Source organism: Crotalus tigris, unplaced genomic scaffold, assembly GCF_016545835.1.
Source record: "Crotalus tigris isolate CLP2741 ecotype Arizona unplaced genomic scaffold, ASM1654583v1 scf7180000018224.911827, whole genome shotgun sequence".
Taxonomy (NCBI): Eukaryota; Metazoa; Chordata; class Lepidosauria; order Squamata; family Viperidae; genus Crotalus; species Crotalus tigris.
Genome location: NW_024096891.1, coordinates 549,110 through 563,916, shown reverse-complemented (window position 1 = coordinate 563,916; position 14,807 = coordinate 549,110). Strand labels below are relative to the sequence as shown.

Below are 14,807 nucleotides of genomic sequence, written 5' to 3'. Positions count from 1 at the left end.
CATTGGCATTGAGAATTCATTTCATTTCATTCATGCATCAGCCACCAGCTAAAAATAGCTTTACTTGAAACAGCCTACACCAGACGTGTCAAACTTGCGATGTCACGTGACGTCGCACAACGTATCGGGACGGTTTTGCCATTGCCGGCAATGGGGTGGGCGTGGCTTCTGGATGACATGTCCGGCCCACGGGCCGGCAGTTTGACACCCCTGGCCTATACCTTGTGATGATACTTTTAACACCATAAAACAGCAACATCTGCCTATCCCAGGTCCTTGGGAAGAACTTGATAAGTGGATAAAAATACCAAATCCAGTCTAAACCTCTGGCTGAATGTGTGACTGGTCATAATAAGAAGCTACAGAAGATATTCTGCACTGCCGGAACTCAGCTTGGAGCCTTCTGCAGAATAAAGAGCCCTTCAGCATTTGGGGAAGAAAAAAAAAGACATTGTTGATCGGTACATAAGAGAATGGATTCATGAAGAACAAAGGAATTCAACTATGCTCTGGAGAAGGCAAAGAGAAGAATCAAAGTATAGGCTAATTACCATGAGGAACCAAAAACAAATCATGGACTAGCCAGACCTGTGGGCTTATGAAATGTGCTTTCTGCCAGGAGGATGGTTGAGAATTATGACATCAAGGTTTACTAGTTTCCAAATTTAATCCTGCCTAGTCATCCTGCTCTTTACAATTGGCAGAATATATATCAAGTCTGACAATTATTCTTGGTGTTAATTCATGTGAATATAGATGATTCTGCCTAGAGCAGTTCTAATTTCATGAACATGGACTTAAGTTGGAAAAAGACAGAATAATGCAAGTGAATGGTAGACCAACAACTGTATAGTTAACAAAGAGATCTGTTTTTGGAGATCATGGTTTGGGTTATCTATATTATGGTCTGCAGGCATAGAAGAGGTTGTACCATATGCTGCTGAAAATGTATCTGCCCAAAGAATGATAAGCTTGATCAGAAGGGCTTTCAATTGAATCCTGTGGGAGCTGGAAGTAAAATTTCATAAGTGAGAACCTCAGATAAAAATATAAGTTATGTAGAAACAGGTAAGAATGCTGAAGTAATAAGGCTTATTAAAATGCTCAGTGAACAATAAAAAAAAGAACACCGGCAGTTAAAGCTCAGTATGGCCAGATAGGTATCTTGGACTTCAAAATGTAAATTTTAACAAAACAAATTCATGACAGGAGAAACCATGGGAAAAGGAATTTAAAATCACTAGGAATTTCTAAAAAAGGAGACATCAAAAGCCCAAATGCAAAAAATCCCAATAAGAAAAAAGTAGAAGATGGGAACAGAAGTCAACTGAAAAATCTTAGCAAATATCTGAGAACTAAAAGGAGTGAAGACACACAAAAATATATATTTAAATGCAACAGCAAAATGCTAATAGCTGACAAAAAAGCAATCCTCTTCAAACTGGATATCCAAGACGTTATCTAGTCAATAAAAATGATGAACAACAAAAGGTCAGGGTCAAAAGAGAAATGTTCTCAGGGTATGCCTATGTATTTTGAATGAGTGAAATCTTCAAACCATGTATATTGTACAGAAAAACCAAAAGATCTAGCTGTGGAGCCATCTGAAACTTTATGTATTATTTTTCATAAATGACAACACCCAGCTGGCTCAAACATTATATTCCAAGGAAGTTTATGAATAAATTTTCATCAAATTGGAGAGGAAGCAATTGTATTCTTCCCTAGCCATCGTAGACAATTATTAAGAAAATAGTTAACATACACCATAGAGCTGAAAATACCATTTAGGTTATTGAATTCAAATTCCTGTTTCATGCAAAAATTCAAATTAAAACAGCCAGAACAGATTGGTGACCAGATGGGGTTTTTCTGGCTAACCAAGCTTCTCTTGATAAAGGAGAGATTATGGGATCATCCACTTGCACTCCAGACAGCACCTCCTAATGAGTAGACAGCTCATGATTGGAATGGCTGGGAGTCGAGGGATTTCCACCAAGTTCACAGCCACAATATAGCCTTATGGACACAAAGTTCTGTGGAAATGTATTTCTTAATCACTTTTTGAAATTGCTCCTTAGTTGTTATTCAACTATTAAGAACCTTCTGAACAACAAATTTGATATCATGAGCAAGGTGAGTCTACGTTAATCCTTATTGAAAGAAGTTTCAAAATAAGTTTAAGGTGATTAGAATATTGATTTCAGAAAGTTGTAATAAATGGACAAAAGGTCCAGATGATTTGAAATATTTTTTTTTTTCAAATTATCGTTTCAATCCTTCTTTTTAGAAAAAGCTGTCTTAAAAGAAATGATAAGCTGGCAAATTGAATCTTGGACACTAGAGGGAACCAAAAGAAACTAAAGATTACAATTATAAGAGAAGAACACTTAAATTTGTTACCACAGAATGGAACAAAATATTTGAACACTGGATGTTTTGGAGGATATGTTTGAACAATGAACCCAGAGGTTAATTTTAAGAATGTCTGCCTCTGTAAATAGACTGTGTTTAAAAGATGTTATGAAAGAAGAACAAGTTTTACTGGATAAGACTGACACAAATCTGAAAGTGGATTTAAAAATGATAAGCTACAAGAATGATATGAAAAAAGATGCTAGACTGGATTTACAAATGAAACCAGCCAATATCTTAATAATTATAGGGGATGCATAAGTGGTAAGAGCAAAAGAGCAATAACTCTCTTATATTGAACTTACAAAGGAGACTTTTTAAAGTTCTGAAAGATTTTGTGAGAAGGGCCAAAGAAAAAAATGAAAAGTTCTAGAATTATACTTTGAAAGAATTAAAGATCAAGATTGTTACAAATAAAAGGAATGAATTTAAAATGGTTTTTAAAATCAAGCTTAAAACAGATATGTTGTTATTTCTGGTAACCCGTTAATAGACTTCTGCTGATCAGGATTAAATGAGGAGTGTAAGAATTTGTTTATAGATAAGGGATGAGCTATAAATAAAGACATTATTTGTTGTATTTTAAGAGATGACGATAAATTACTAAAATTGTTTATACTTGTTGTGAAAAGAAATTTTTTTCTTTACTATATTTTTCTTTTTTCTTTTCTCCTTGTCTTCTTTTTTTCCTTTCTGCACTTTCTATTTCTTCTCCCCCCCTGTTTTGCAGTTTATATATTTATCTGCATTAATAAAATTTTCTGAAGTTTAGGAAAAAAATTATTTTTCTTTCCAGTTTGGGATTCAATTATATTTTCTGTATAAAAAGGAAATCACTATTGCCCAGCAATTTAAAAGAAATATTGTTGGGAAATGTTGTCCCCTCCATTTCCTGGCACTTCCTATGGGTCATTTTTTCAGGATCTTTACCAACTGCCTGCCCCTGAACCCCAGCAGTGTTTTCTCCACTGAGAACTGGCCCTGCTACAACTAACATCCCTGTTCTCCACTCAACATTTGATCCTAGTTCTGTTGGGATTTGCGTTTTGGTTCCCACATTCCGAGCATTGATAGACTCCCTAGAAAACCGCAAGCCGAAATGATCTCCCTTTCCAAGCCAGCTTTTATAACATCAACAAAAGTGAGAGGAGGGACAAGAAAAGAACAACTAACCCCAAAGCTGTTACTTTTGAGGGATGCGTTTTCAATGTTGTTGTCATTGGCAAGGTCACAGACACAGAAGTTGTTAACTGATATGAGTCGGTAGCCGTTTGAGGTCCCAAAATCTCTCTCTGGATTGATGCCACTGCCAAAAACAAAACTTGCCAGGGAGTGATAATGTGCCAAAAGGACCACGGCATGCACTAGTTCAGGAAAAGACCAATTGTTCTCCCCTGTCTTCACAAGTTTCTGAAACAAAACAAGAAGAAGAAACACTACACATGTGAATTTTCGTTTTATATATGGGCACAAGAAACAGGCAGAGTCCTCGGTTTAGTTTTAATTTCTGAGGTGGAAGCAGCAAAACCAAAGCATGCCAAAAAGCTTTCTAGCCTAATTTCCTTGAATTGTTACAGCGTAATTTAGAGGTACTGCATTTTTCCCAACCTTTCTGCTATAAAATATAAATCAAAATGGAAAGACAAGGCCCTTTACTGTTTAACCAGGATTATAATTAGATGGTTTGATATCTCGGGCAGATTCTTTTTTAAATGAAAAGGCTCAGGGACTCTCGTTTGCCAAATTTTGAATAAAAATGAGGATTACGAATCACAAACACTGCATGTTGGCCATGTTTCCTATTTATAGATAAAGGTTCCTCAGTTACATTTCATCCACAAAGCCAGAGTCCTTCCAAAGCTGAAAGATATCTTTTTTAATATGAAAGGGAAGCATCGTAAATAAAAAGCCAGTAATCATATTAATTATATTTAACTCATTTAGAGAGGTTATTTTTAAAAAGGAAATTAACGTAAATCAAAGTTGACTATATTCTAGCCTTGCCAATTACTGGAATCTTGCCTCTGGTGTGCTATTGAAAAGGCGAAGGTGGTCTTAACCTTGTGCACGCCTGCTTTAAGGTATTTTACAGTTTAATCGTATTAAATTTCAAGTGGAATGTCAGGAAGGCAAGCCATATTTGCTCTGTGCCAAACTGTAAACATGAACCAGTTCTTTTCTAAAAAAAAAAAAAAAGAGCCAAAAGCATAAAAAAAAAACTTTTCTGTTTAGCTCTGTCTCACTCCCTCTAGAAGGGGAAACTTATTGCTTCCCAGGCATTACAACATGACTTAGATATGCAAAGAGGAGTTTCAGTAGGTGCAGTTTTGCTCACCTGTATGACAAACGGGGCCTGCAAATCTCTTTCTCCTTTGAAAAGAAGTAAACAAACACACTTCCCAACGGCCTGACAGATCTTTTAATGAAAAAGCCCCCAAACCCCTCAACCAAACAGGAAAAACAGCTTTAGGAGGCGGTATCGACAGGAGAGAAGGCACATTTATAAATGTTCTTTCTGGCTGCTTTTCTATTCCTCGACTTGGTGATGTCTGATTTGCAGAAAATTGACACAGAGCTCAAAGAAAGTTGTAAGGAGACCATCAAATCCTAGCAAATGCTGTAAAATTTTGGCACATGCAAATGCTTGAACATCTGGCTTGCCTCTCTAGCCAACTCTAATATATATAAGCATATACCTGAATGTGCTCTTTGGAAACCAGCCAAGGTCGGTGTGCAAGCAGTTTGTTGATTTCGTTCAGATTTTTCAGCCTTTGAGGAATGTATTCTAAGCCATTCAGCCATCCTGGTATCCCTCCAGTCTTCAGGAACTCTTCCACATGTATATTTATTAGATAGGAACACTGGTGCCTGGCAGCAGCCTAAAGATAAAACCCGAAGAAGCAGATGAGCTTATGATAAGAGACTGGAAAACGGGTAGGCAGATGTAAGAGGAAAAAATAGCTTTACAATAAGGAAGAGAAAACCTTGCATTCAAGTGTTTCTACAGAAAAGCTTACAAGAAACTTCACTGCAATTGTTTTAACAGAAAAGAAGAGGTGTGAAATATATTCAGGTAGTCCTCGACTTACAACCGTTTGTCTAGTGACTGTTCAAAGTTACAACAGCACTAAAAAAAACCAAGTGATTCATGACCATTTTTCACACTTATGAAAGTGTGCGCAGCATGTGTCACGTAATCAAAATTTGGATGCTTGGCAGCTGGTTCATATTGATGACAATTGCAGCATCCCAGGGTCACGAGATCCCCTTTGTGCAACCTTCTGACACACAAAGTCAATGGGGAAACCAGATTCACTTAACAACCATATTACTAACTTAACTGCAGTGATTCACTTAACAACTGGGGCAAGAAATGTCCTAAAATGGGGCGAAATTCACTCAACAAATGTCTCACTTAGCAATAGAAATTTGGGGCTCAAATTTGGTCGCAAGTCAAGGACTACCTGTATATTGTGGACACAGAATGGGAGAGTAGCCAAGCCTAAAACGGCTAAATCTATGTGTACCCATTGTATGAATGTCCTATACAAAGCAAGTGAACTCTGCTGCAGCAGTTATGACGGAGAACTGTAAGGGTAGAAGCCATTTGCTTAATTTTTGCCTTTCCCAGGAATTCATTGTGGCCTTAAGAAAACTGCTATTATTCAGCCATACAGTAACCCTTCCAACACCACTATGAGAACAACAATACACTGTACTGCAGTAGAAGTTTTGTGACTACTGGAAAAATTCTTTATGAACATTGAAAATGTTGTAGTTTAGCTGTTGCAAAATTTGGTTTTTGAAAACTATAATTCAGGGGTCCCCAACCTTTTGAGCACCAGGGACCAGTTCCGTGGAGAGAGCTTTTTCTGCAGACCGGGGGAGGGGTATGGTTTCATGTACTGCCTGTATCTCATGGATGGGGCTTTGCTGATTTGCGTGGACCGGTTTATGGCACGCTGCGGCCCGGTGCTGGCCCATGGACCAGGGGTTGGGGACCCCTGCTATAGATTATCGTTTTAATTGATTCCAAGTGCAGAATTCAGAATTCCTTATTTTTAATGGTATTATTTAAATGACCTATTGGCCACATATCTCACACAACAATCGTAGATAGCTCACAACAACCACATTTTTGGGTGAACAAAGCTTGTAATGTGTTAAGAATGAAGAAAACTCCATCTATGACTTTAGACTATATATACAGTTTGTGTGTGTGTGCGTGTGTGTGTCTCGGGTGCAGCTGCTAGATCAATTAGATGTGGATGACAGTGTTATCCCCTTTCAGTTCAAAAGAAGGTGACACTTGCTTCAACTTACAACACTAGTGGAAAATATACTAATGTAATTATGATGGGAGATGAATCAAGAAGGGATATTAGACTTTTTCAGAGCTTACCATGATTGCTATGTAGTGCCGGTAGGGCAAAGGAAGAGGACCGTCCACGCGCAACATATAAAATTGACTGCGGAGAAAAGACTCCAGGTACTGAATGTGTAAACTCATGACCTGAGTGATGTTGTCTAGGCGACCAGATGTAGAATATTCTTCCACAAGCAGATGCATACGTTCATTCAAACTATTGGCTTGCATAACCTTTAGAGAGGGTTCAAAAGCAAGGTAGACTTCATTGATCTGATTCAGTTTTATATGGTATAAATAATTATTTCAAGACATGCTTTAAGAAGAAGCATGTGTGGAAGTTTAAAGAAGAATAAGTGAGAGAACTTTTTTTTTTAAAAAAAATGATTACACCATAACAATAATAATAAAATAATAATAAAACATACATAGAATATCAGCCATAGTATGATAGAATTTCAGGTGAACTGAAGGCCATCTGAGGAAACCTAGTAGTTTATCCTAAGAGGTTTAGCATAATGCCGAAGTAAAATTTGTTGAACAAAGCTAGTGTCGGTCTTGAAGATAAGTTGTCAGACCTGCCTCAACTTAGGCTTCTAAGTAAAAACGATCCTTAACACCATCGGGTTGAGAAAGGGATGGTTTGCAAAACCCCCACGGTAGATTATTTCTCTGGGTGGGTTGCAATTCTGGCTTAATGTCAGACCTGTCTCAGCTTGATTTTCTAAGTAAAAACGATCCTTAACTCCTCTGGTTGAGAAAGGTATAGCTTACTAGAAGTCAAGGAAATTACAGCAGTGCAAAGCCAGAACTGAAATTCATGTGCCAAAACTCCAAGTGAAAACTTTTTCCTGCTTAGATACTTCCCACTGCTGGTCCCCCACTGTCCAATCAATTTCAAAGAAGATGTTTTAGAAACAACCACTCTGATTGTAGGCTATATTCTTCTCATTGTGGAGTGACCTTGAAATACTGTCTCAGGCACTTTCTTAACTTTCACGTTACCCTCAAGTGCTCCCCCTCGTTTTTCCCCTTCCATGGCAGACTGGAACCGAAATGATTGCAGAGCGCAGCGTGAGGTAGCAGTTCTAACCTAAGTAATCTGTTCTTTTTGTTCTTTGGCCAATACCAGAAAAAGTAGGTAGAACAAAGAACAAAAATGAAGCAATATTCTAAGTCCAGATACAGCAAAATAAAATAAGACAGGATTTGAAAAACAGAAGACAAAGACCTTATGGTTCTTTTTTAGGATTGTCTAGGTCAGTGGTAGGCAACCTTGGCTCTTTTATGACTCATAGACTTCAACTCCCAGAATTCCTGAGCCAGCACAGCTGGCTCAGGAATTCTGGGAGTTGAAGTCCATGAGTCATAAAAGAGCCAAGGTTGCCTATCCCTGGTCTAGGTAAACAATTATATTATGGCTTATACAGGTGGTTAGAATTGTTCAAATCCATTAGTGAAATGGCCAAACAAGTTTTCACCAACCATTCTACCATTGCTAAGCCATTACCAAAAAAGTACTGCTCTGTGTATTATCTCCCCATATCCTGACTATTTAGCTGCAGTTTTATCATAATTCTTCCTTAACAGCCCCCCCATCCCTAAACCCCTTAATTTTAACAGTGCCATATCCTTATACTGCACAATTTGGGGACATTCCGGTACTATAGGCACAAATAAAGATCTATTACTACTCAGCACCAGATTCATATTATTTTCAAATCTATCGTAATATTCTTCCTTCTTGACAGTTTTTTTCAAAAGCTGAAGGACCTTAGACCATTATTAAAATGCAAAATTTAATATGGCATAAATATTCATAATATGCAACTCACTCTAGCTGATACATTCTTAACAACCAAGATCATTCAAATCATTTAAAGTCAAATACATAAATATCCAGGTTCAAAATAATTATTTTAATTCACAAGAGGGGGAAAAATAGATTTTTTTTAAGTTTTGTTACCAAAGATTAAGCTTTTGAATTTCCTATACATCAGACTAAGCCACTGCCTCAATAGCTTGATTCAAAATTTGGGATTTTAAACTGTTGGGACATTCCAGAAATTGAAATGGCCGTGGTGGAAATTGTTCAATGGGTCCATAATCTCTTTGCATTGCTTTGCTGCTTAATGTTCATTTCTTACAAGAAAGAAAAAAGAAAAAAAAAACTTACTTCCTTCTCTGGTACAAAGGCACTTGGTCCTCTTGTTAAAGGGAGAGACACTCTGATTTTCTTTTCCTGTAAAAGAAAGTAACAGATGCAGTTTTTAGCATAACTTTATTTGTGTCATCTTTAATATGAAGATTTCCAGGGGGTAATGCATCAACTGAAGTTGACTGCCAAACTTTTACGAAACCTATGACTATATTTTAATATCTTGTCTCATGACTAAGAGGTCAGTGTAAGATGTCCCACAAACTCTTCTACAAACTGAAAAAAAAAAGCATTCTATAAATGCCACTTTCCAACTCAACTTCTATTGTTCCAACCCAATTGCAGAGATGGCATGCTGGATAGAATGGATGACACCGAGGTAACTTATTGCAAGAGAAGCATCAGGAAGTAGAATGAATCAACATTATTATCAATTATCAGATTTATTTGCCGCCCATCTCACGGTACGAGGCAATTCTGAACATGCCATTCCTTTGTACTCCACCCACCCCAAATTCCAGATCTGGGTTCACTTTCGGTTTATTTCTCATTACAATCATCAATATCATCTCTAGCCTGTAGCCTCAGGTTCCTGGTTGTCTACTCTCAAACAATTCTACCAACTTTCCCTTGGTGCTACCTATGGTTAACATTCATTTCCACGACACATAACACCCGTCCAATCTTTTGCATTCCTTCTTAATATTCACTGCTTTCATAAAATCTTTGGCTTGCTTCCTTAACCTCCATCTTCAATTACAATAATATCCCTCAATGTCTTATCAATCATGCTTTCTATTCAATCTTTCATTCCCAACCTTCCCTATAATATTATTTGCGTGCTGCCTGTATACCGTGGATGGGGCTTTGTTTGTTTGCGTGGATTAGTTTCTGGTATGCTGCAGACCGGTGTCAGTCCATGGACTGGGGGTTGGAGACCCTTGATCAAAGGTTTCCCCCAGACTTGGATAAGATCTCTACACCAATTGTGATTGTTAATATGGTAGAAAGGGGAAATTATTTAAAGTATGAGGAATAATCACATTAACTGTATTCAATTAAATTAAAATCTTACTTCTTTTCCCTTGTCCTGATCAGGTCACAGTTTACAATGTGCTCCCTTATTCTATGCTTCTCAAGGCCAAAAGGGAGCTTAAGTTTGAAAGAGACTGGGCTTCCAAGCCTGTTTCACTCAAAATTAGGCGTCTGTAAAAGTTCTATGTATATTATAAGAAGTGAGTCAACTGTAATCCTCCAGATGTTGCTTAACTATCATTATTATAACTCTAATTTGCATGATCAATGATGAGGGATGGTGGCAATTCAAACTGAGCAGCACTGAAGAGCGAAACCTCCTCTGCCAACAGAATGAACACAGGTCAGAAAGGTGGTTTATCCTGTCTTCTTATCTAGTTCTTGTTTAAGGATAGGGAGTCTGATGTGCCTAACATAAGGCATATCTGTTACTACAACTACCTGCCATAAACCCAGAAACAAATGCTATTTAGTTCTGATGACTGGACAGTGTACTTAGGTATGAACAGTGGTGGAATTCAGCCAGTTTGCACCAGTTCGGCAGAACCGGTAGCTAATTTTTTGTTGCCCAGGCCCAGAATGGACTTCCGGAAGCAGCATCCACACAGAGAACTGGTTGTTCACATATTTGAATCCCACTACTGGGTATGAAGCTATTATGTTTTAAAGCATTCTTTGACATGAAAGTATTCTGGAAGCAACAGCAAACAGCCCGAAAATCCAAAAGGTTCCCAACCAAAGCCTTCCAAACAAGTCAGATTTATTTCACATCGAAATCTACCGCCCACAGATTGCTATGTCAGTAATATGACAAAACAGAAACAAGATATTTGAAAACTCTTCTTGTTTGATAGCAATTTTCACTAACCACAGGCAACCGTTTGTTTGTAAGACTGCTGTAAGATTAGAGTATTTTATACCAGGTGGGCACAAAAATGAATCTGACATCTCAACAATATAAATACATGCTCCAAGGCAGTTGAACAATATGTCAGTTCTTGGAAGGTATCCAAAAAAATGAGCTGCAGCAAGTTCCAACAAGAAAAAAGAAAAGAAAATGAAGAACTGCCAAGTCAAAATGCTTCTGTCAATCTTGCTGAGCAGAAAAAGCAGACATGTAAAGAATTAATGCAAATTGTTTCCAACTCTTGAAGATTTTGGACTAGAACTGAAGATATAAAGAATGTTTATATGCTTATTCCATAAGATGGCTGTTTATTCATTTTAAATTTCCCATGTGTTGGTATTTTAGAGTGTTCTCTTTTTCTGTCACTTTACTCTCAAGTTCAAAAACAACATTTTTTGTAATGTAGCACCTTCTCAGTCTCGACCTTCCCTCTATGGAAGATTTTCCTAACATGATGCCTTCCAGAACTCCCCATATCTTTAACCTACAGAATCACTGGCCATTTTGCCTGTAATTCCTGAACTACTGTATTTCCATGAGATGGAGAAATTCATTTTAGTTCTGTTCTCTCTAAACCTCAGCATCTTGAAGATGTGTGGATTTCAATTCCCAGAATTCCCTAGCAGCATGTCCACACATCATGAAATTGCAAAATTTGAGAAAGACTGTTCCAAAACAAAGTTTCAGTGCCCTCCCGGTCTAAATTCATTCTGGCAGGAAGTTGTTTCCAACTCCTCTACTGTTCTTCAATGCTATATCCCCAGAACAGAATCAAGAGCTTCTATCTGAGTTTTCAAAAACCTAGTGTCCTAAAAATGATGGATCTAAACTTGAAATTCGTTGAGGCTCCTATCAATCAGCATCATTAAAAAAAGTGGGAGATAGAGATATTAAAACATGTGTGTTTGTGTCTATGTCACTAATATAAAATACAATTTAATAAATTAATTGCAACATTAAAATGGTCAAGTGTTTACAGAGTTATTCATCAGGATCTAGGAACATGGGAGTGAACATAAACATCTCAAGATACTGGGATTAATTTATTAAAATATCTTAATGAGGCAGACTTAATGTCACTAGTCATTTATTAATTTATGTCTTGCTTTTCATGCAGGCGCTCAAGACGGTGCACAAACTGCACTTAGTCATCATACTTTTCCCCACAGCAACATCATCATTTTGCTGAAAAGTGGTTTTCCAAACACTTTTACTTCTCAGACAGCTGATGTTCAGTGGCATACTGCTTCAGATAACAGCAATACTCCACAGCTTTTATAACTAGCAGCCACTGACAATCTTCTCCTTTACAAGTGAACCTTTTTTTTAAAAAAAAAAAAGTCGTCTAAAATACAGTAGCCAATTCCATCATTTGAGTTACGATATTAGCCAGAAGAAGTGTAGTTGAAGGTCAATATCAAGTGGCTGCACATAGACCATAGATCAGTTACAGGGAGAGTGTATATTTATTTCTCCTCTCCTCTTAATACCAACTCGGCAGTAAGATAGCATCTTTCATGAAGGTCACTTTGGAGATACCACCTTCTCAAAACCCTACTTAAACTTCCAGCAAAAATACTAGCCTTATCAAACAGGAAATATTTGAATTTGAAGGATATGTATATGAATTTTTGTGATTTTAAATTATTCCTCATATTACCCACTCTTCCACAAGACATTATTCCACCCAGGTCCTAAGCAAGTCCAGACCTGTATACTTTCAGAGATGGAACTATATTATGGAGCCAACTGTTCTCTGAGCCTGGGCTATTCTTTAATTGCTAATTTGGTTCCAGGAAAACATTAAATTGGTGTGGGTGAAGTGAAAGTTTTGAAGGGGAAAGAGGTTTTTCCAATAAAATACAGCTTTTGATTAAAAAAGAAAAATGAAAGAACACAGTGAAGAGCTGTCAGAATTTCAACTTCTATATGAAACACAAACACTGATTCACTTTTTAAAGAGATACCAGACAATAAATAATTGAAAATGGGAAGAATTAGAAGTCTGAGTTGTTTATTCTTGGACAGTGTTCAGAAGTTAACTACTATCTGAAGTTAACTACTATCTGTAAAAGTAAAGGTTTCCCCTGTCTAGTCATGTCCAACTCTATGGGGTTATACTCATCTTCTTTTCTTAACTGAGGGAACCAGCGTTGCCCGAAAACACTTTGTGGTCATGTGGCCGTCATAACTATATGTTGAGGCACATGGAAAGTTGTTATCTTCCCATCAAAGTGGTACCTATTTATCTACTCACACTTGCATGTTTTCGAACTGCTAGGTTTGCAGGAACAACTACTATCTATATGGTTGGCATTTGAAACATTTGGGTCTTTCTTCCCCATCAAGAATTGTTTTAGGAGACTTCCCTTGAGGAAGTGATTGTGCAGTGATATTTGGTTCTCCTCCCATGAACACCAGACAGGATGGTAAAGAAACATCTATAGAGACAGCCAACAAAAATATTACATTCTTGGATAGGTCAGTCCAAAGAGGCTAAGTGTGGTCCCAGGGCTAGCAATTGTGAATCTCTCAACTTCTTTCTCCAAGTTGTTTTTTCTATATAAAATATTAAATCACTTGAGATAATTGTTTTCCATTTTGGAGGGAAGAAATAAATAAAGGTGCAAGCATTATGGAACAGCGAACGCCTTCAAACTATTAATCCAAGAAGGGCCAGCTTCCCAAATTTTATTGCAGTTTAAAGTCAGACCAAACATATAACTCACCATGTCAAGCACAAACCAGAACCATAAACTTGTTTGTTATATGACATTTCAGAATATTAAAACAACATTTATTCCGTACAGCATTTCTGAGCAACTGGAACATATGAGTCTCAAATCAGTCAAAGGGGAACTCATTAGATGGCAGCACTCAGCAAGTTATTGCTTACAACAAAGCAGTTCAGCTGCAGGGAAATTCACCTCAGAGATGCTGCAAAGATAAGCATAAATGCACTCACATACAAGAGATGGTGCTCTCAGTTGCGTTCACATTTAATACTATTTATGCACACAGGAGGGTGAACTGGTCTTTTGGGTACAGCCAATTGACGTAAGTCAAATAGGAACTTCAGGCTTTCCTGCCCTGGCCAGTTAGAATGGTAACATGTTTGCACATCCAAGGCATTTATGCAAAAAACCCAGAGGAAGATGCCTATTTCAAAAATGTACTTCTACCAAATATTTAGGAAATTATCAGAACAGGAAAAATCCAGAATAGTATGAGCATATTTCACATGGCTGAGCTTTAATTTTTTTTTAAATGGTTGCTAAACCCAGAGGTTCTTAAATTGTGGATAATTATCCCCAACTGAATAATTTGGGCATATCCTGGGGGTAGTAGCTTGTTTGTGAGTGAAGGATCCAGTTTGGGACTTCTGCTATTGAAACGTGTATAAAAAAAAGGATTATTATTTTTTGTGGGGCTAATGATGGTATTCTATATCAGGAAATGGAGTAATTGGGTCAAAAATTTGAGAACCACTGCTTTAGCCCAATTAGATCACAAAGGAAATCTGAACAAATGGATTGTGCAACTATCTCCCATAATGCTACCCCTTTGATTAAATCCACCTCTTCCAAAGAGTGATTCCACATAGGAAGCCACCTTTACTTCTCCTCCCATCTTGCACAAATCAGTTTTGCAGCTGGGGGGAAGATTTTCATGAAGTACTGAAGTGTTAAATTCCCAATCCTTGTAGCGCAAGTGTAGCTATTAATCTTTTTTTTTTAAAGGCAGACGTAGAAAATGTGCTTATCTGTTTTACATAGCATCTAATCTTATCTCATCAGTGGTACAAACCATATTTCTCTGGAGTGTTTTTAAATCAATCTGCTCCCAGTTGAGGCCAGCCACATACATATATTGGGTTGTCCATGTTGGAAATTATGGGATTTTATAATTGTGTACATGGTGTGGTT

At 37.4% G+C, this 14,807-nt stretch overlaps 1 protein-coding gene across 1 annotated transcript in view; it reads right to left on the bottom strand.

Annotated features, from left to right (window-relative positions):
* Positions 1-14,807, bottom strand: part of SESN3 (sestrin 3) — a 73,324-nt gene that overhangs the window by 18,852 nt on the left and 39,665 nt on the right. The window contains exons 2-5 of the mRNA XM_039349072.1: positions 8,958-9,023; positions 6,818-7,015; positions 5,112-5,294; positions 3,589-3,825 (exon numbers count right to left, since the gene is read on the bottom strand). Coding sequence (XP_039205006.1) covers positions 3,589-3,825; positions 5,112-5,294; positions 6,818-7,015; positions 8,958-9,023 — 684 coding nt within the window. The remainder of the gene's footprint in view (positions 1-3,588; positions 3,826-5,111; positions 5,295-6,817; positions 7,016-8,957; positions 9,024-14,807) is intronic.